This window comes from Macadamia integrifolia, unplaced genomic scaffold, assembly GCF_013358625.1.
Source record: "Macadamia integrifolia cultivar HAES 741 unplaced genomic scaffold, SCU_Mint_v3 scaffold445, whole genome shotgun sequence".
Lineage (NCBI taxonomy): Eukaryota > Viridiplantae > Streptophyta > Magnoliopsida > Proteales > Proteaceae > Macadamia > Macadamia integrifolia.
In genome coordinates this window covers 305,935-326,834 of record NW_024870450.1, presented here as the reverse complement: position 1 = coordinate 326,834, position 20,900 = coordinate 305,935, and the positions used below count along the sequence as shown (strand labels likewise).

The window sequence follows — 20,900 nt, the reverse complement described above, 5'->3', positions numbered from 1 at the left end:
ATAAAAAAAAATTGAAAAGCCATACCACTTGCCCTCCAATGACACTTTATTAGTGGAATTCCAATGGATGAAAATGAATGGAAGATGACCTCAGTTAAATTAAAGGGGAAAAAATAGCACATTATTGCCTCATTGACCTATAAGAAATAAAACCCCATTGCTGGGCCCACCATGAATCATCTTTAGCACAACCTTTTTGCTATTCCAGCCCGGCAAAATCCAAGAATCCAACAATCAGATAATCACGAAACTTGAATATTGCAGGAATGTCTAAGAGAATGGGGCCCGATGTGACCAGACAACATTGAAATATGGAAAAAAAAAAAAAAACTGCAAGTGCTCCTAGCTTTTTCCACCATGTAATAGCATCAATGTTTACCATTCACACCTTTAATTGTGGAGGAGGAAGGTGCATTATTGATAAATATCTTGTGGAAGAGGGTAAGGATGTAAATTTGAAATCGAAATTGAATCGAGCTATTTACATTAAAATCGTAAAATCGTTTAGTAAATGGTTTGATTATTATTTCAAGTTTCAGGCCTAATAATTAAATGGGTTGAAATCGAACTGAACTGAACCGTTTAACCCGTGGTTTCAAACCGAGTTGAAATCGTGAAAATCGAACCATTTAAACCATCAAAATGGATCCAATTAACCCGTTTAAATATTAAATAAGGTGGTTGCAAAATATCATCAGTATCTCATTTGATTCAAAGATTGAGTGTTGCAAGCTTGCAAGTAATTCTAGAGGTAGTTTGCTCATTGTTTGGAATGTCGATTAAATTAATCCAACGCACTAAGTAGAATGTATACCGATAAAAATACAATTTTTACTTATACCATGGCATATTAAATATATATTTTATAATATTATAATACATTATTGGGGAGGATGGGGGGAGAAAAAGAAAATCCCTGCTGTAAGCATTACTTACTGACTTGTTAGATGCACTTGAGACTATTTTCTATCAAAATATTTTCATTTGCTTAGTTGTTTGGTTGTTTTAACAAAACATAATGGTTTGTATTTCACATTCTCAAGATTGAATCATTTATCACCAAAAGCAAAATTTGGTAAACATGTGAATAAACTAGCAAACTGATTGCTAACCGTTTAGAAACCGCATGTAATAAACTAAAATCGAAACCGTTTAAAACAGTGAAACCGAAACCATTTAAAAACCGTTGAAACCAAACCACTTACTAAATGGTTGCGGTTTCAGAAAGTGCAACCATTTAATAAATGGCACGATTATGGTTTCAACAAAAATATAAGTGAACCGAACTGTTTAAATCGAAGCCGAACCATTTAACACCCTTAGAAGAGGGTTCCGTAAAAGATAGCGTAATCTCTACACCAACATGTGGATTAACGAGAATATTAGTAGAAGCATCAATAGGGTCAGGTGAGATGTTCGTTTTTCATCAGGGGTGGAGTTGTCATTTTACTCCTTACTGTGTCTAGACATAGAGGCAATGCTTATGCCTCTTTTTCTCATACCAGAGGGGGTGTTTAAGTAATTAACACCCATTTTATTAATATAATATTGGTGGAAGAAGTCACATTAATTTATAATATCTGATCTTGTCCTTCCATAACACTTCATCGCCGGTCGGTGGAAGAAATATGAGTGGAAGGTCACACCACTTGATGGAAAAAAGTAGAATAGAGATCTCATGTGACACGTTTTGTTGCGTACATTCAACGATCAGAAAACGCCTTGGGCTACATGTTTGAATATTTTTTTATCATTAGATGTACGTTACACGTTCTATAATACCATAGAGGGGCTCGATCCAAAAAAATAATCCTTTGTAGTAAACAAACATATAGGCTGTGATTGGTAACGTTTCTGTTCTAGAAATGACGTTTCATGTCAAAAACAAAAATTTCAATTTGTATGTCAAAATATCGTTTTTTTTTTTTTTTTAATGAAACTGGAACGATGGAATTACCATTTGTCGTTCCGTCAATTCTCATTTCTTTTGTTTTTACTTTTTTTTTCGAAAAAAATGAAACATATCATAAATGCACCAAATGCTTTATTCCATTTTTTTTCTTCCACAGAATGAAAAAAACTCTAAAAACATTTTTTTGAAACATTACCATACGCAGCTATAAAATTATTATTTTGAACACCACTTCAGCTTGTGCGAAGCCAACCCAGCAAAATCCCGAGGGTCAAGAGGAATAATTGCATCAAAACCTAAAAGCACACACCCCGGCTATAATTGATGGATTATAACAAGATGAAAAAATAAAATAAAAAAAATCACCATCTGTAACTCACTTGTCAGTTGTCACTGCTTTGGTTTAGCCCATGATTATGATCATGATCAGATATTAAATAAATATTTTTATCTGAAAAATTGGGAACTTTGACAAAAGTAAAACTAAGGGAAGAGGAAAACAACACCTGAAACTACAAGTTAATAGATGAAATGGTGAAGGAGGAGTTAGTTCGTGCCATTTGATTAGATCGGAGGAGTGTTTTGGACATTAATTAAACAATAAGAGTAAGAGTTTATGATATCATAAGAGTCTAATTACAAGGTCACATCAATATTAGAAAATACATATGATAACAACATGAATGTATTTAATACATATTTAAGATGATTCATATTTAAAATTCATTGGGAAAAGTTATGGGCATATATTAATTTACAGCAATCATATACATTATTTTTCTACAAAAAAAAAAAAAAAAAATCATATACATCATTCAATGAATAGAACAATAAGATATATAAATAAGATATATAGAACATCAATTTTCTCAAAAGGAAGCCCCCAAATAATCACAATATAATAGTGGTTATTTACTTATTTATTTATTTTTTAATAATAATAATAATAATAATAATAATAATAATAATAATAATAATAATAATAATAATAATAATAGGAAAAGCTAGAATTAAAGATCATAATTAAGTACATTAGTTCGACATAGTTCATATTTTCTTCTACATGTATTTTGCGATTTTGCTATAGATAATATATGGTTCATGTTGGATACTTTGCTTTTTCTTTCTGGTGGAAGATTGTGGAACCTGAGAGATCATTTTTGTCTTGGAAAGTGTAGCTAAATGTAGAAGTGGCCATGCTCCTTTTGTAGGTTGTGGAATAAGATGAAATAACTTATGTTTTAATAACAAAACTTCATTTATATTCTATCCTCTGTTGATTGCCATCTTAATGCTTGCCAGAATTCCTTCCTCCTCCATTGTTTCTCTTTGAATAGCTGTAGTAGAATTTGTGTCGATGAACCTAAACTTGCCTTGAAAGAGAATTGTATATGCACATCTTGATGCTAAGTTCAAAAGATTCGTTGCACCAGCATAATCCAAAATTGGGCACAATAAAAAAGGATGGGAATACTTGTATTCAAGCTGGGCGAACCATCTGTATTTAGAACCAAAATTCATCTATAATTTGGCTATTGAACCCCATGATGGACCATCTGTTACTATTAAGTTGTGGTTTCTTGTCAATGTTGACAGATTTCACATTCATCCACGTTTCTTGGTTACTTTGTTGCTTGGCTTAATGAAGGACCCATATCTGTCTATAAGGAGAGTTGCTTTGTGTGTATTAGCCAATCTAAGAAATTGCACAGATGTTGAGGGGCATGACTTGATTGTTGAATGCTATGACGGTGCAGTTGAGCCTTTTCTCGATGAATATGAATGTGTTAGGTCGGTTGCCGTTCATGTGGTGAGAGAGAAATTTGGGGAGATTCAGAGAAAGGAAAAAAATGAAAGAGGAGAGAGAGAGAGAGAGAGAGAGAGAGAGAGAGAGAGAGAGAGAGAGAGAGAGAGAGAGAGAGAGAGAGGTATATTAGGTACTTCACCTTTTATAAAGGTATTTTGGTATTAAAAAAAAAAAATACTTGCTAACATCAGCATATAAGGTATATCCTGTAACAATTACCAATGGTAGGGGGTCTAAATATAATTTAGTATTATGCAGGGGGTGTCTCTCTAATAGTGGCATTCTTTAGGGAGTGGCGCTGTAAATTACCCTTTTAATATGATTAATTTAAAAAAACCCTCAAACAAAAATGTACTTTGAGCAACATACTAATCAATGATGTAGAACATGAATTTCTCAAAGGGAAAGCCTCAAAATAATCACAATATGGTAGCTTCTATATATGTACAAATATAATGTTGGGTTTTCTTATGTTAGTCCTTGGACTCAGTTTTCTGGGATCGATGCTCCAATTCATGTTCAGTGGATGAAAATAGGTGAAAGATCACAACACTTAAGGGGGAAAATAAGCCCATTGGCCATTGCACTGAAGTGAAATACCCCATTGTATGTCTGGTACTAGTCCACCATGAATTATTTTTAGCGCAGCTTGTGCTGGCCATCCCAGCAAGATAAATGGGATGATGTTGACCATATGATATTGAAATATTTTGCTCCATTATCTCCTACTTCTTTTCTTACTCTAAAACTTGTCTATTTTAGTAACCCTAAATTAGTAATCCATTATAATTCACAACAATGAATCTCAGAGCCCCAAGTACTTGCAAGCTATTATTCTTTATTTTGGATACAAATATGTATCCAATATCTATTTTTTAATTCGATTCAAGACTTACTATGTATCATGGATTTAGTTCTTGGGAATCGGATTGATATTGGTCTCTATCGATAAAAATATGATATCGAGCAATCCATAACAACATGGATCAATCAATTTTACCCTTGATCCGATTTTGATACCGAATCTAAGATAGGCCAGCTATTATTCTTTTTTTTTTGGGGGGGGGTGGTTTAGGTTTGTTTATTCTGTTCATGACACACTATGTACAAACTGAAATTAAATAATTTTTAGAACCTCAAATTAAAACTGAACCAAATGACTTCAGTTTTTTATTCAGTTCCTATTCTGTCTCATTCCATTCATATAGGGTATTATTGATTATTCAATTCAAATTCAGCTTATGCATAACCACATCATAAAGATACAGTCCCACAATATTACATAACTTAAAAAAAAAAAATCTATGTAGGTAATTTCACAACTCAAGAAAAACACATAATAATACAATTTAGCATAATTTAAATTTGGTTGAGGTTCAATTTATATGAAATTCACTTAATTCAATTTTGTTAAACAAAAAATTTTTAGTCCTATAGAAAATGACCCACTAATTAAAACAATACAAATAGAAATATCCCATTGCAGGCCCACCATAAATTGTTTTTAGCACAACTTGGTGGTAGGCAGCCCAACTAACCCAATGGGCTGACGTGAGTACACCACATTTAGAGCACCAAAGTCCACACATCAGCTGTAATTGTGATGTGACAGTCATGTGACAGCCACATGTCATTGAAAATAAGTAGAACTAAGGCCCATTGACTATTACATAACTTATATAACGGTCAAGTATAGACCTACGAAGGAGACTATAGGAGCCCAAGGCCACACTTTGTAGTAAATAATGAAATTGATGCAAATCAGGCTCCGATGCAATTGAGAGAAGAAGTACTTTATTGGACATTGCAAACCTCCAAGCCAAGGTCCAAGTGTGTAGGGGTGGGAGTTTATGATGGTTTAGGAGTTTAGTTGCAATGTCACCACTAATGGTGAAGGAAAACTTAATTTCAAAGAGAAAAATATCTATGCCAGGTTAAGTAGTGCCTGCACCAGACATAATGGAGGGCAAAATGACAGCCTCGCCTCCTGTGAAATATGAAAACCCACATCTATTGATGCCTTCGACCATGCTCTCATTGGTCTTATGCTGATGTAGAGGCCACAACTTGATAACAATCCCCTGTTCATTTTAAAAACCCTGAACAACTGTTAAAACTTAAAAGTTTGTAAAGTTCAAATTTAGAAACAGGTTTTGAAATTTCGTTGGAACTTCATATTTGCATGTTCATCACAAGTAAATCACAACCTATAAATATGCCGAAAAGTAACTAACTGGAAGTGACCAAGAAGATAAAGCAGTCAGATATTATAAGAGAAATCCGCCAAGAAGGATATTATTAGACATTGTGAATGATCTATTGGCTATTGGTGGTAGCTTTGGTTTGTGGAGCCGACACCCAGGGGAGAAGGTCGTGGGATCAAACCCTGTCGTACGCATTATGAGAGTATGTGTGTGTGTTTTCTTATTCCCCGAGGATTAGTCAAGGTGTGTGTAAGCAAGCTCAGACACCTTTGGTTAATAAAAAAAAAGATCTATTGGCTACTAAGAATTGATTGATTAGTGTGGTCCTTGAAATTGATAAATTTTCACCATTGGAGCTTTAGTATGAAATCCAGAGACAAAACCCACGCATAGTAGGTCATATGGCTGAGAAAATCCCATAGCTTGCGAACTTAAGTTATGATCCAAACTATGTCTCTGCCATGGTATTTGATTGTAAGTTGAAGATGTGGCTAATCCAAACTATGTCTATCTATATAAATGTTAGAATTGCCACATTATCATTCCACATTGCACAAGGAGGATGGGTCACTTTGATATGTTTATTAAAAGCATGTAGTGAGAATAATGTTTTTCCCTAGGGAAAATGCTTAAACATTGAACTATGATAAACCATTGAAAATAAAAGGAAAATGTGCATGCGATACAAAGGAAAATGTTAGACATATGTGCCTCCTCCTCGCTGTAATCGATCAAGATCAGCTATTACATAATTGTGTCGGATCAAATTAATTTCGAATTAATACTGGAATACATATTGAATTATTTGAAGGTCAGATTTTAAAATTTTGTATTTTTGACAACCTAGAATGATCATGTGACTGATAAAAGCATGCACTTTCAACAAAATGAGAATTTTGAAAAGAAAAAAATTACAAGACACACTACAACAGCCATTGGTAGAGTCTGATTCACAATATGAGTTGATGAAACTACCTCAAAGCCCAACAAGAATAAATTGATGGTATTGAACAACAGTATGCTCGCAACTCCAAACACTAGTACACCAAAAAAGGGTCAGGGAAATGTTTCAGTTGGTTGGCCATTTTGATAATTAACTTCTGATCCTTCTGTATGTCCCAGAGAATCATCAAAGCTGTAGCCAATTGCATGGACAGTACCACACTATCCCACCATTTACTGTTTCATCCATATCTTCTGTTACATGAAAAAATAGAGTACAGACATCAACTGGACAAAACCAAACAAAACAAAGAAGCTATACTACCCCCTCCCACCTTCGGCATTGCCATCAGCAGGACGGACTAAAAAGCAGCAGACAGACTGTCAACGAACAAACTGAAACCTTGGGCGACCTTGAGCATCAACAATAAGCTCATCAGAAATTGAACCCCTGAACTCGATCGTGGAAGAAGATATCTCCAATTTAGCTGTCAATTTCTCTAAGAAGTCTGCGATCTTGGAAATGCAAGTAACTCCTTCAGAACCTTCACTATGTCTGTGATTACTTGCTCTTCAAGCTTTCGATTGAAGTCCTCTCTAGTCACCAATTCGAGGACAGCATTGCATTCCACGTCTAATGGCATTGGCATCCTGTATGCAGGGACATTGTTATAGACCTCCTCAAGCTCTCTGTTATATGATTCGGACATGAATCACATAGGATTCATATAAATAGTAAAATCTTATGATCAGTTAAATGTAATACCTTTGGAATTAAGCATCTTCGGGAACATTGCTAACCATTACTTTTCTTTTCTGCTAAGTTTATTCTCCTAGAATCCATATGTAGTGGATGGTTAGATGATTGCTGTGTCAACAAGCACACAAACTACCTTAGGAGAAGTTGAGGGTACATGTGGGTCGATCAGTCCCAATATAATGGATGTGGTTCTGGAAAATCGTCCTGGATCCACCACCAGACCCAACCAACATCAGCACAGAGAAGGCCATATATGTGGCCATTGACATTGATGCTCTGCAATTATCAAAAGGAAAAAAGATTGATGCTCTACAACATAGCCAAGCGCGGATCTCACTCAAGCTCAGGGTACAAAAATGGAGAAATAAATAATCCACGAGCAGCATCCACCACATACATAGAATTTTGACATCCTCAAACTCTTAAGATTATTGCTTGCAACATAGATCGTTTCCTCATCTACCATTTCCTCTGCTTCAACTGTATTTAAAGAGAGTAACAATCTTTTCAACATTGAATTCCTTGTTTGAGTCTTCTTGTCAAACCACAAACAGTGGGCCTATATTTCTCTTCAATAATTAAATCAAAATCAAAACAACAAATTAATAAAATCAAAACAACAAATTCATAAAGGCTAAGAAGAATTGCTTAAAGAATTAACTACCATACTGTGCTTTTCATTTACTGAAGGAAGAACCCATGCGGAGACTGCAGTCTTGGGTCTCAAATATTTCCTCGATGTCACGGAATGCTCATGTCATGTACCTTCTTCGTAGTTCATTATTCACCTTTCTCTTCCTCCCACAGGAAACCTTGAATTTTCTGCAAAAACAACAAAAAAGACATGATATGTTCCTCTAGTGTGATAAGGTGTAAGGGTTAAAAAAATGAAAGAGCCAATGAAAACTCTAATGTAATATACAGACTGTGATATCAGAAAGTCTGGGAAAGAGGAAGCAGGCAACTCAAGAATTCAAAATAAAAGAAAGAACTAATATTTTACAGAAGGCTGACCTGATCAACCTGAACTCCCTAACTAGATGGTGACCAAGGAGGTCAGGTTCGTTTTCCGTCTTAAATTTGGCGTAGAACATCTGATTTTCTCTGGTATCTTGAACCTCAAATACCTAACCCACCCCAAGAAATCAATTATAAATGAAATCCAAAACAAATAAATATATAAAATGAAGAAATAAAGAAAGAACCCCAAAACAAATATCAATAAATCAATGGACTTGGGAAGAGATGTACGGACATAACTGGAAGGAAAATTACGAGGATCATTGGATTGCATGATCTTCCATTCCTGAGGAGTTCACAAAAGTGATTGTCCTCAAAGCTAATTTCTTCATGTTCACCTAAGTTCTGAAAATCTCAAGTATTTGAGATTTAGCGCCACGATATGCAGAAGAAAAAAACCATCAAAGAAGAAAGAATCAGCTTTTTTAAAAGCTAATAGCTAACAAACAAATATCTGGATAGTTAATCAAAATTCTATTCATTTCTGCCCAGCATACTCCTAAAAGACCACAAGTAGTTGATTGCCATTAGTGGGAAACAAGTCATGAAAATACCTTTGGAGAAGTTGAAGGTAAATGTGGGTTGATGAGCCCCATTATGATTCATGTGGAAAATGAGCTCTTTCTTCTGGCAAATCATCCTTTGGTGATTAGTGCAACTTAGATGGTGTGCTCCTCTACCATCTCCACTGCTTTCACAAAGTCTATGCAATGCAAATCAAAATCTTCAGAAACAGTAGGCTGACCTGATCAATCTGAACTCCCTAAATAGGTGGTGGCGAAGGAGGCCTGGTTCGTTTCCGTCCAACATTAGGTATACAACTCTCTGATATCTATCTTCACCTCAAATCCCAAACTAACCAAAATCAATCGATCATAAGCAGAATCCAAAACAAATAAATAAATAAATTAAACAAAGGAATAAATAGAACCTGTGAAGAGATGTATGGACATATCTGGAAGTGAAATTTCTATTGAGGTGCTCATCGTTGTCGTCACCCCCAAATTTTAAGTTTGAGCTTCACTGACAGGAAAGGCAGAAAATAAGTTGTATATAGATAGAATGGGAAAGCAACATCAATTCTGCTAAAGAATTAACAAATTTACTGTTTGAATTACCTTTCAAGTATGTGATGTGTTTGTTGTCCGCTTCTCCTTCCTCCATTAACAATAATGCCTCTTATTGTGGAAGTTTCTCCTCATTTGATCTTCGTGCCATCGATGAAGATGTTTGGGATGTGAGATATTTTGCTCCAATCTTCTCCTATCTCCTTTTGGCAACGTCGCCTCAAGGCGGGACACCTCATGATGTTCAACACTTGGAGTGCGGTGAGATGCTGCAACTCCCCCTCAGGTATTGACTTGATCTTAGAACATGTTCGGATATCCAGAATCTGAAGTGATGTGAGTTTCCCTAAGCCTTCAGGTAAGGACGAGAAAGGTGATTGTCTCACCAGCAACAACTTGAGGTTAGGGAGAAACATGTGGTTGTTTGGTATTAGTGACTTCGAAAATGAACCTGTGTCCCATTTTAAAATCAACTCTTCAATGTGTAGAAAAGGAAGATGGGAGGATGGAGATGATGGCATCCAACTCAACTTTGGACAGTACCATATGAACAATTTCCTCAGGGATGTAGCCTGGGTAAGGTGATGTGGAAACGACCTTAACTTGGGCAAATTAAAAAGAAAGAGATACTGTAGACACGGCATAAAGATGAACTCTTTCCCTTGTTGTTTCTGTACTAGTCTTGGATCCCAATCCTTCAAATTATGCATTGAAGCCAACTGGAAGACTTTCAATTTTGGGAATATTGTGTCAAGCCCACCGTCACTTCTTGTTGCAAAATCGATTCCAAAAAACTCAACTCCCATGAATTTGACTTTATCCATTCCACCTATTACAAGGGTTTCAAGAGATGGTAGTTTCCCCAAAGTCGGAGGCAATTGCTTACACTTCATGCACCCATCCAGTTCCAAGAAAACCAGATGGGAGGAATTCGTAAAGTTTTCATGACTACACATCCAATTTGGGAACACAGCACCAGGGTAGTCCACGATTATTAGTTTCTCAAGGTTTTGATGTGGTTGGAGACTTTCCAGCACATCCTCCATCCTCCTCGACAACATGTCTCTTCCATCAACTACTTCTTCTTCTCCTTCTGTTTTACCTTCCTCTTCTTCATCAACGACATTTTCACCAACATGTGAAACACCAGCTTCTTCTTCTTCTTCTCGTCCTTCTGTTTCAGCTTCACCATCAACTTCTTCTTCTTCTTCTTCTTCTTCTTCTTCTTCTTCTGCTTCTCCTTCTATATATTGTTCAACGGCATCCTCATCAACCCTTGAAACACCAGTATATTGATTAAAATAGAAATACAAAGCACGAAGGTGTTGCTTATTCTTCAAGCATGCCAATTTAGCCTCATTTCCATTTTCCACTCTCCCCAAACCTATTATTTTTAGTGAACCTTTGAGGAAGTTGAGATCTTTCAGTTCTCCAATCTTACATCCTCCTCTCTCCACTCCACCAATAACGAAGTATGACAAACCACGTAGTTTGCTCAACCTCCCAATTCCTTCTGGCAAGTAGCTTAGTTGGCGACATTCTTCCAGATCAAGCTCTATCAAATTGACTAATCCTCCAATCCCTTCAGGTAGTTTACAAAGATTCTTACATCCATTAAGGCATAATATTTGCAAATTGTACAATTTGGCCACTGCTTTAGGTAGTTCTTTAAAACTTGTCGTGGACAAGTCAAGGTACCTTAGATGTATCAACTTCTCTACCTCACTTGGAAGCTCTTCAAGGTCAGTGCCGCACAAATATAAAGCCCTCAAACACGTTAAGTGTCCAAATAACTCAGAAGAAATTTTAGGAATATGTGCTCCATAAATTGTAAGAGTGCGCAAATTCTTTGCCTTGTGAATGAAAGAAGGAATCGTGTTTATCTCTTCTAGTACTAGAGATAAATGACGGGCTCTACCAAAGTCAAATTCGTGAGCATTAGTATCTTTAATCGTCAAAGTAAAGCATTCATTTTCTACAAGGGATTTGGCAAAGTCATGGAAGAGGTCATGCATGTGGAAAAATTCTATTATACCTCTTGTGTTTGTGACACCTTTGTGAAAAAATGAACGCATGACTAAATGGTTGAAGTATTCCTCACCCACTGCAATCAAATCATCACATTTGGTTGTCAAATGGCCACCAAGAAAGCCTTGTGCCATCCATTGTCTGATTGTGACACTTTTGTTAATATGTCTTGGGATAAGAGAACAATATGCAAAGCATTGCTTCAAATGAGAGGGCAAATCGTTATAGCTTAGTAACAGAGCCGGCAAGACTGGTTTATCAATGGTTGATACAACCTTCCATACATTACTATCCAACACATATTTCCAATCCTCTTTTGACTCTTTGAAACACAACAAACTTCCTAGAGTCTTTGCCGAAAGAGGCAATCCTTTACACCTTTTCGAGAGTTCCATACCAATTTCTTCTAATTTCTCACATTCTTTTTCTTGCCTTCCATCAAAGGCATAATGTCTCATCAACGACCAACAATTTTCATCAGACAATACCCTTAATCTATGGACATATGTTGTGCGGCCCATCATGATGGCAACCCTCTCGTTTCGTGTTGTGACAATAATTCTACTTCTTTGAGAACCGCATTTGAGAGAAAGCCACAATGGATCCCACAAACTACGATCCTCATTCCACACATCATCTAAGATGAGTAGAAAATGAACTCCTTGGATAGAACTAGTCAATTGACGATGCACAAGGTCCCATGCAATAGGATGACCACCACCTCCTCCAACTTGGGAGACAATATTGTTCCCACCACCACCACCCATTTCTTCGATAATACGCATGGCAACCTTCTCTTTATCAAAAGGTTTAGATACGTGTACCCATATTCTCTTATCAAAATGGTTCTTCACCTTCTCATCATTGAAGGTGAGTTGGGCAAGTGTTGTTTTGCCCAAACCAGCCATGCCCACAATGGAGATTATCATGGGACGGACATGATCAGAAACCATTTCATCTTGTGGACTACTGCCCTCACTTATCAACTTGCTTATTATGATATCTTTATCCATGTCACGACCAAACACCTCTGTGACATCAACGAGGGAGCTAGTTTCTAATCTCCTCCTCCTTGACTCATCATCTATAATTAATTCATTTCTAGTAGTAGTAGTTTGAATAAAACTAAACTTATCTTTCTCACTTGCTATCTCATCTAGTCTTCCTTTTATCTCCTTTATCTTATGACCAATGTCATGACGCTGACCAATTTGCTTGAAACGAAAGCAGCAAGCACCAAGAGAAAACAAGTTGCGGGGACATACCTTCTTTGTGAGGAGGCTAATGCGGTGAGCATGGTGATCATGAACTCCCTCATCTATTCGTAATTTTTTAATAAATATTTCGGTGCTCCACTCATCCAAGACATCATCAATGTCATAGGCTACGTCTTTCAGATCTTGTAACCAAAGCCGCACTGATTTATCCTTGATTTGCCTCTCTTCAGCATCGTTAAGCACAGCCTGGATTTTCATAAAAGTGCGTGAGAGCTTGTCGACATCGTTTTTCACATCCACGACCAGTCGTACCTCTTGGTCAATCTCCTGTTGGATGATCTCACCCAATTTCTGGATGACATTGGAAACAAGAGCCTCAACCATTGTTGGTAATTCAAAGCAGGTAGCGAAGGGATGAGACTGTTCAATGTAGGAGACACAGAGGTGTGATATGGGTTAAAAGATTGAGGTAGTCAAGAGCAGTGATGCTTCCAGCTTCCCCATTCATGTTAAAAAGAGGGCGTTGGTTGATCCCTTGCAACAAGAAGCAGCCAAGAATCTTTCTTGAAGGTTTACTTTTTCTTTTGATGTAGGGTAAGTAGACAATTAATATTCTTTAACTTGAGTACTGTCCTATGGAGGAATTGATCTCTTGCTTCTTCTCATTCATGCTAAAGTAAGTATTGATTTCTTGTTTTCCATTCATAACAAAAAAAGTATTTGATCTCTTGCTTGCTTATCATTCTTATTAAAGTAAGTATTTGATCTCTTCCTTCCTGTCTGAATAAATGTTGTTGCTTTCTTTTACCATTACTGACCCACCAAATTGAGATCCTTCTCCAATTAGAATGGTTTTTCATGCCCAGGAATCATAGGGATCACTTTAGACTATGAGAAGGAGATTATTAATTGTCAACTCCCTCAATTTGTGATTTGAGAATTCCAGTTCTCCTCTCATCCAAGACATGGTGAACCCAGAAGATTGGGGGTTTTGGGCCTGAAATTTGTTTTGACTGTGGTGAGATCACAAAAGATTCCAATCTTCCTTTATAGGTAGGCATTAAAGGATTAATGCAACATTATTAATTTAGTGATACATAGTTTGATCATACAAATAATCCAATATATAAGGTAGATTAATAATAACTGAAGTGAAAAAAATAATGAAAATGTGTCTTAAAAGGGTAATCTAGGTATTTTAAAACGTCAGGGATAAGAGAGGTGATAGAAGATTGCCTTACTGGAATATATAAAAGGGGAAGAGTTCTCTTCGATAATGTGGTCTACACGGAATGAAATTTAGCTGGTGTCTAGATAGCAACCTCAGTGGCAGCCAAAGAAATAGAATCTAAAAGGGTATTTTGAAAAATAAAATAACCTAAGAGGCTATTTGTGAACCCGAGTGAAGTGAATTATTTCATTTCTTTGTGTACCAGCAGGGGGTTGTAGCTAAGGATGTTAATCGGTTCGGTTTTAGTGTATACAGTGCAATTCGATTTGGTTCACATTTATTTGGCTGAAACCAAAACCGCACCATTTAATAAACGGTTGCACTTTCTGAAACCGCAACCTTTTAGTAAACGGTTTCGGTTCCACGGTTTTAAATAGTTTTGATTGCAGTTTATTCCATACGGTTTCTAAACAGTTAGTAATCGGTTTGCTAGTTTATTCGCATGCTTACTAAAATTTGCTTTTGTTGATATGCTTCACTATTGTATCAAATTAAATGAGGCATTGAATAAAGCAAGGATTTAACTACATAACTACATAATAGGAGTAAATCATTGAATAGACTGTTGGACAACCTCTATGGTCCTTAATTCTTCCCTAAATTAAACCATTATGTTTTGTTAAAATAACCAAATATTTAATTGTTATATGGGTTAATTGGATTGATTTTGACGGTGTCAATTCAGTTTGAAACTAACAAGTTAAACGGTTAAAATGGACATATGGATGTTGAAAGAATACAGCAATGAGACTCATATGTTTACATGGGTAAAAGAGTATGGTATTGATCTGAGTACCTTTCGGATACTCCATATGGTAGCTATTCTACGTCTGATGTTCCTTCGGACATACATGATGGCATTGATCTAAATCTGAGTACGTTTTTGGATATTCCATACCGTAGCTATTCTGAGTCTTATGTTCCTAGGGACATACAGGATGACAGGGATAAGGTGCTTATTGAGACGTGGGATGGAAGATCGTTCTATTATCATGTCCAAACCACAAGTTTTGCTGGATTTATTTGCGAGAAATGGAGACTTTCATTCTTTGGTTTCTATAATGAGAGCTTGCGCTCACTAAGATATGTACTACAGGTATTGTACCTAGCTCTCCTTATTAGATGCTGTTCATCACTTAGATTTGGGCAGGTTTTCATAATACAAAACCACCCAATTGGTTCACAGATGGGTGAACCACCTAGTTATGTGGCTCTAGAATTTTATAGTACGTAGATTTCTTATAGTTCATTAATCTCTTTCTACTTCTATAGATTCCAATCTAATTCTCCATCATTTTTACCAGGGTTACTGATCTTCTTAAGGCAATGAACATCTATCTGTTAGATCAAACACCAAGAAACACGAATAATAAAGAGATACTAGATCCGCACGACAGAGATTTAACGAGGTTCACACACCAGGATGGTGTGCTATGTCCTCGGGCGAAGAAGAAGATGATTCACTATGCAGAAGAGAAATTACACCCTAGCAGCGGCGAGGAAAAACTCGCCCTGAAACCCTAGTTGCGTGAAAACCCTGGAATACAATGACTTTCTCAACAAGCAACAGTACATTATATATATACTCCAAATCGCGGGTCGACCCATCGGGTCGCGGTCGATCCGGTCGAACCATACCAGAAATGGGTCGCCGCCTATAGGCCCAAGCCCTCTGCTTCCATCACATATCTCAAAAAAATTTCCATTCGGGTCGCCACCAAAATATGTCGGATCGGGTCAATCTTCAAAACGGGTCAAGAATTCGAGACAAACTTAACACTATCATTCAACAAGAGGGCGCAAGTTGATACTGTTCTTGTCTTCTCAGTTAATTATTTTTCATCTTTACCTGTGCCAACAAACTAGCTTTGCTTTCCTTGCTTGCCCCTGAGGGAGGGGTCTAGGCCTTCACATCTTAATCCACAATTCACGGTGGTGGTTCTTCTCATTCATCTCTTGAGAAGGCTTGCATTTCCAGCCTTTGGGTCAAGAAATAAGGGTGAAAAAAAAATTCATGGGTTATTAGACCATCCAAACAAATACTAAAGAGGTAGGTATGGACTATGGATCATCAGGTTGTTGCAATCTTGTGCATAATCCATGATAAGACATTAGCTTGATGCTGAAGCAATGCATGCTTTGATTTTCTTATGAAGCATCTTCATAGTTTGCATATCTTCAGTATAATGCTGCATTAATGAAAATATACTGTATCCATATTGATTTTTGACTCTTCTCATCCTGGCAGTGCTGATAGAATGCATTTAATGAAAAAAATTTGATCTTGTGCTCCTCTGGAATTGTACATTAGCCCATTCAGGGCCAACCTATTTAGACTTTTCTTCGCATAATTTCATATTTTCATATTGTTTGGAGGCTGTAGTTTACTGTGATGAATTGTTGCAGGCTTGTAAACCTGAAGATTTTTTCCCCCATTTTTTTATGGGGCATGACTGGTAAACCAAATTTTGGAGTGGTGAGAGATCATATACAAGAAACTAACTAGGATGGATGTGAAATTATTAGCTTCTTCACTTACTAATATCTCAAAATTTACTAGGCTGGTATTTAAAAGCATTTGTCAGCAATTCAAGTAGCATTATCCATCCAAAGGCCCTCTCAGTACTTGGAAGGAACTCCCCTGGAGTGCTCTGGTGTAGGACTTACAGAAAATAGTGAGCTCAAACCAATATAACTAACTTGTCACTGTTGTTGTATAAAACTGAAAGGAGCAGTCACCATGGGAAAGAAAAACAGAACCCACAAGATGCATCTAAGAGTTTACACCAAGATGTAGGATGTCTTTTTTAGTCTTGAGTTCTGAATTTTAACTGAACTCTATAAGTTCTGTTCTGCAGTGTTCTGTGAAGACAGAATCACTTGAAAAGATTCTTCAATCCCCACTTTTATAACTAAACAAATCTTGTTTGGCTACTGTAATAATTTTGTGGATTCGGGTCCTACATTACAGATCAACCAAAAATAATCCAACAAATTGCTACCTCATTAACCCCACTGACCCACACACCCCCCCAAAAAAAATATCCATCCCGGGGCAGTGTGTGCATATCCTTTTGGTAGTATAAAATTTTATAAAGAGATATCTCTAAGAAAGCGGTATAGGAGAGAGCAACATGAAGTGTAATAAAATTACATGATACAACAGAAGGCAGCAAGGTCAGTTCAAGTGAAGAGGAGACAAATAGACATGCTAGCATACCTTGCCCCAATGACTTAGACAACATTTTTTTCAATATTATAATTCTTATTTTCGTCATGTGACAAACTTTAGTTGAAACTTGAAAGATGAATAGGATTTATCAAAAGAAAAAAAAAAAAGGTGAATAAGAGACCTTGGTGGAAGAATGCTTGAGAATGAAAATTTATTTCATATGACTAAACCTAGGATTAAATTTTGCTTAAGGCCAGAAGGTCATCAGAAACAGAATTTTTGTCAAAAATTCACAAAACAAAACAAATTTGGTAATGAAGGTGTGGAAAAGGAACTAGAGTACCACTGGCTAAACACCCTGCAAAGACCCTTGCAATGAACAGTTTTAGGTCAGGTTCATGGTTTCAATAATCGGATCGGTCAATAGACTCATGAATCATTTGTCCAGCTTTATATCCACATTCCAAGCAGCCTTTATTTCTGATTTTCAAATTTCTGACATGCATAATTATTTCCCATGAGATCTTTCATTTCTTCAAAAAAAAAAAAAAAAGGGGAAAAAGTGGTTTTGTTGCTATTAAATTTGATATGGCAAAAGCATATGACAGATTGGAATAGGGTGCTATCAAAGCTATCTTTGAACAAATTCGGCTGAGTTCTTTAGTTGGAATCAAGTATTTAGGAACAAATCTCTTACATCCTAGATCCCGTGTGCCTAGCCTCTGTAGTATTGTCAAGAGAGTCAATAGTCGTCTCTTGGTTTGGAAGGCCAATTGGCTCTCTTTTGCTGGCCGTAAAATTCTCACACAATCTACTCTCTATTCAATTCCCCCTTACCTCATGTCTTGTTTTGTGTTCCTTATCAAAACATGTCGGAATATTGATTCCATTTGTGCCAGATTCTGGAATGGAAGTTATTTTAAGAATTTAAAAAAGAAAAAAATGCACCTTATTGCATGGGAAAAAAAATCTATCAACCAAATCAAAATTGGTGGATTACATCTATGGGATGTTGCTACCTAGAATAAAGCCCCATTGCTTAAACTGGGACAAAGACTACAATCTGAACCTAATGCTACTTGGTCAAAAGTCTTGCGTGCCAAATCTTGCCACCAAAAATCTCTGTTTGACCCTAAAGTCTGCAATAGACGTGGGTCATGGATTTGGAATAGCATGACATCTATTCTGCCAACTCTAAAAAAATGTGTTATATTTGTAGTTTGGAATGGCTTTGATATATTCTTTTAGTATGATCCTTGGGTTCCATTTGGTACAATTACCCCTCCTACCCACATTTCCCAAATCATTAACATTTTTGACAAGGTGAATGGTTTCATTAACACTAATTCCTGGAATTTGGAATTGTTGTCCTCTTGTCTACAGCCACACATACCCAGGGAGATCACAAGTATCATTCCGTTCCTCAATGTGACAAATGGCAATGCACCTTGACCACCAATGGCTCCTATTCTACCAGTGTTGGTGCAAGGTTTATCAATACCTGTTCAAGTAATGACAATCAGTATATCTTGAGAGGTATTCCCCACAAGTGGTGGAAATTTTTGTGGAAACTAAAAATCCACCCAAAATTTAAGAATTTCTCTGGAGATCCCTACATAATGGAATACCAGTACGAGATATCTTGGGAAAATGGATGAGCATTGATAATTCTTGTGTGTTTTGTAGTTGCCAATCAAAAACTATCTCTCACCTATTATTAACTTGTGATTTTACATCGCATGTTTGGATGGCTGGACCTCTCGGTAGGGGTGCAAGTTTGGCCTTGACGGCCCGTACCAGCCCTTGGCCCGCCCTGATCCCGAACAAGTACCGACCCAAAAATTTAGGCCCTGAGGGAAGGGCCGACCTTGAAATTTCTGACCCAGAGTCAGGGTCAGGGTGGGTAAGGGTTGATGTCTTTGGCCTGTCCAGCCCGACCCCGATTTTTGCCCCTGATGTTGACCCTGGTTGTGACCCTAATGTTAACCCTGAATTTAACCTAATTTTATGTATTATTTGACATTTGAGTTATTGACACCTCAAAACTCTTAATATTTCTTCTCACCGATCTCTTGCATTTTTTACCCAAAAAAAAAAAAAATCTCTTACTTTTTTTACCAAGAAATTTGTAACTTTGTATTTTTTTTTTTTATCTCCTCTTTATTATGAATATTTTTTTATTTTTAAGTTATTTCATATTTTGTAGGGTCAGGGTCAAGGTCAGGGTGTACCTAGCCCTTGATGGCAAACCAAGGTCAGGGCCAATCAAGGTCAGGATTAGGGTCATCTCGGCCTGACCCTGAAAAATTAAGGCCAATCAGGGTGGGTAAGGGTTGGGCTGAACCCTGAAGGGTAGGGTCAGGATTGAAGTTTTGCGGCCCTGAGTCAGAGTCAGTGCGGGTTTGGGCCCAGTTAAAGGGACTCAAGGTTGGGCTAGGGTTTTAAGAAACCCAACCCAACCAGGCCCTGTTGCACCCTTACCTCTCGGGTCTACCGTTACAGAACATCAATCTAATCTCTCTTGTGCAGGAGGTAAAATATTTCTTTCTTCATAATAAGCTATCTCGATCAGATCTTGCATTGTTTTTTAATGCTTTTACTATTACCATAAATTTTATTTGGAAACATGGAAATGAGATAATTGCATCTAAAATCACTCCTAATTTTGATCTAATTTTAAAAAATATTAATAGATTGATTGCTTATCTCAAACTTTAGCATGTGAACCTAAATGATACTATCTTACTCATTACAGATGGTCCGGCCTTCTTCCATACAAGCTTTCCTACCCCTTTTTTGTCATACCCAATTTTGATTTGTGCTGATGCAACTAATCTTTTGAACTCAGCTTCCAGATGGGCGTATGGAATCCTCTTTTAGGGTAAGTTTAGGATCATCTACATGAATCCTACTACTACTACTCAAAGAGAAGCGGTGGAAGCAGAAAGTGTTTTGGAAGGAATGAAGACGACACTCAATAGAGGATGGAATATAAATGAAGTTTGGTTCTCACAATAGGAGTTAATTCATCTTATTCCACATCTTACTAAGGTTGCATGGACACTTCTACATTTTGCCACATTTTCCAGGATCAATGATCTCTCAAGTTCCATATCATTCCACCCCAAAGATGCAGAAAAGCATCCAGTCATGAAATTTATGTTATCTAATTGTAAGGTAGTTATAAGTAGATAGAATTATGAACAATATCGAACTGATGTACTTAATTATGATCTTTAATTTTAATTTTCTCTAATTATTCTGATAATAATAATACTAATAATTGGATTGGTCTCGGTGGATGGCAATCCTGAGTGTTGACCGATCCAATACTGATGCACTGATACGATTTAAGGGTAAGAAGGTAATAAAATCCATTTAAAATGGTAAATCCACATTTCCAATCGAGAGAGGGGCCCACGCGAGTAAGCACTCCCTCTCCGAAAATCTCCCTCCCACTGAGGGGGCATAGATGTCATTTCACATGGGATACAGTCATTCGACCTTTTGTGAAAGGGGATAAGGGATAAGCTTTAAGAA

General features: G+C 36.8%; 1 protein-coding gene across 8 annotated transcripts; it reads right to left on the bottom strand.

Moving 5' to 3' along the window:
• Window positions 1–6,858: 6,858 nt before the first annotated feature.
• LOC122068602 (putative disease resistance protein RGA3) lies at window positions 6,859–13,417 on the bottom strand. 8 transcript variants are annotated; one of them, XM_042632471.1, is made up of 10 exons: window positions 9,764–13,417; window positions 9,577–9,668; window positions 9,200–9,500; window positions 8,901–8,990; window positions 8,640–8,752; window positions 8,295–8,447; window positions 8,023–8,194; window positions 7,759–7,901; window positions 7,632–7,698; window positions 6,859–7,516 (listed from the first exon to the last, which is right to left on the bottom strand). In XM_042632471.1, exon 1 carries the CDS (start codon window positions 13,339–13,341, stop codon window positions 9,844–9,846), a length of 3,498 nt encoding a protein of 1,165 aa, XP_042488405.1. In that variant the 5' UTR covers window positions 13,342–13,417; the 3' UTR covers window positions 6,859–7,516; window positions 7,632–7,698; window positions 7,759–7,901; window positions 8,023–8,194; window positions 8,295–8,447; window positions 8,640–8,752; window positions 8,901–8,990; window positions 9,200–9,500; window positions 9,577–9,668; window positions 9,764–9,843. The 8 variants fall into 8 exon arrangements, with proteins under 8 accessions (XP_042488405.1, XP_042488408.1, XP_042488403.1 ...); XM_042632474.1 differs by having other exon boundaries at window positions 7,632–7,901; window positions 8,886–8,990; XM_042632469.1 differs by having other exon boundaries at window positions 7,632–7,901; window positions 8,290–8,447.
• Between the last annotated feature and the right edge of the window lie 7,483 nt (window positions 13,418–20,900).

What these genes read in the sequence shown, in the direction of transcription:
- LOC122068602 (XM_042632474.1), bottom strand. Translation starts at nt 13,341, where the DNA reads ATGGTTGAGGCTCTTGTTTCCAATGTCATCCAGAAATTGGGTGAGATC.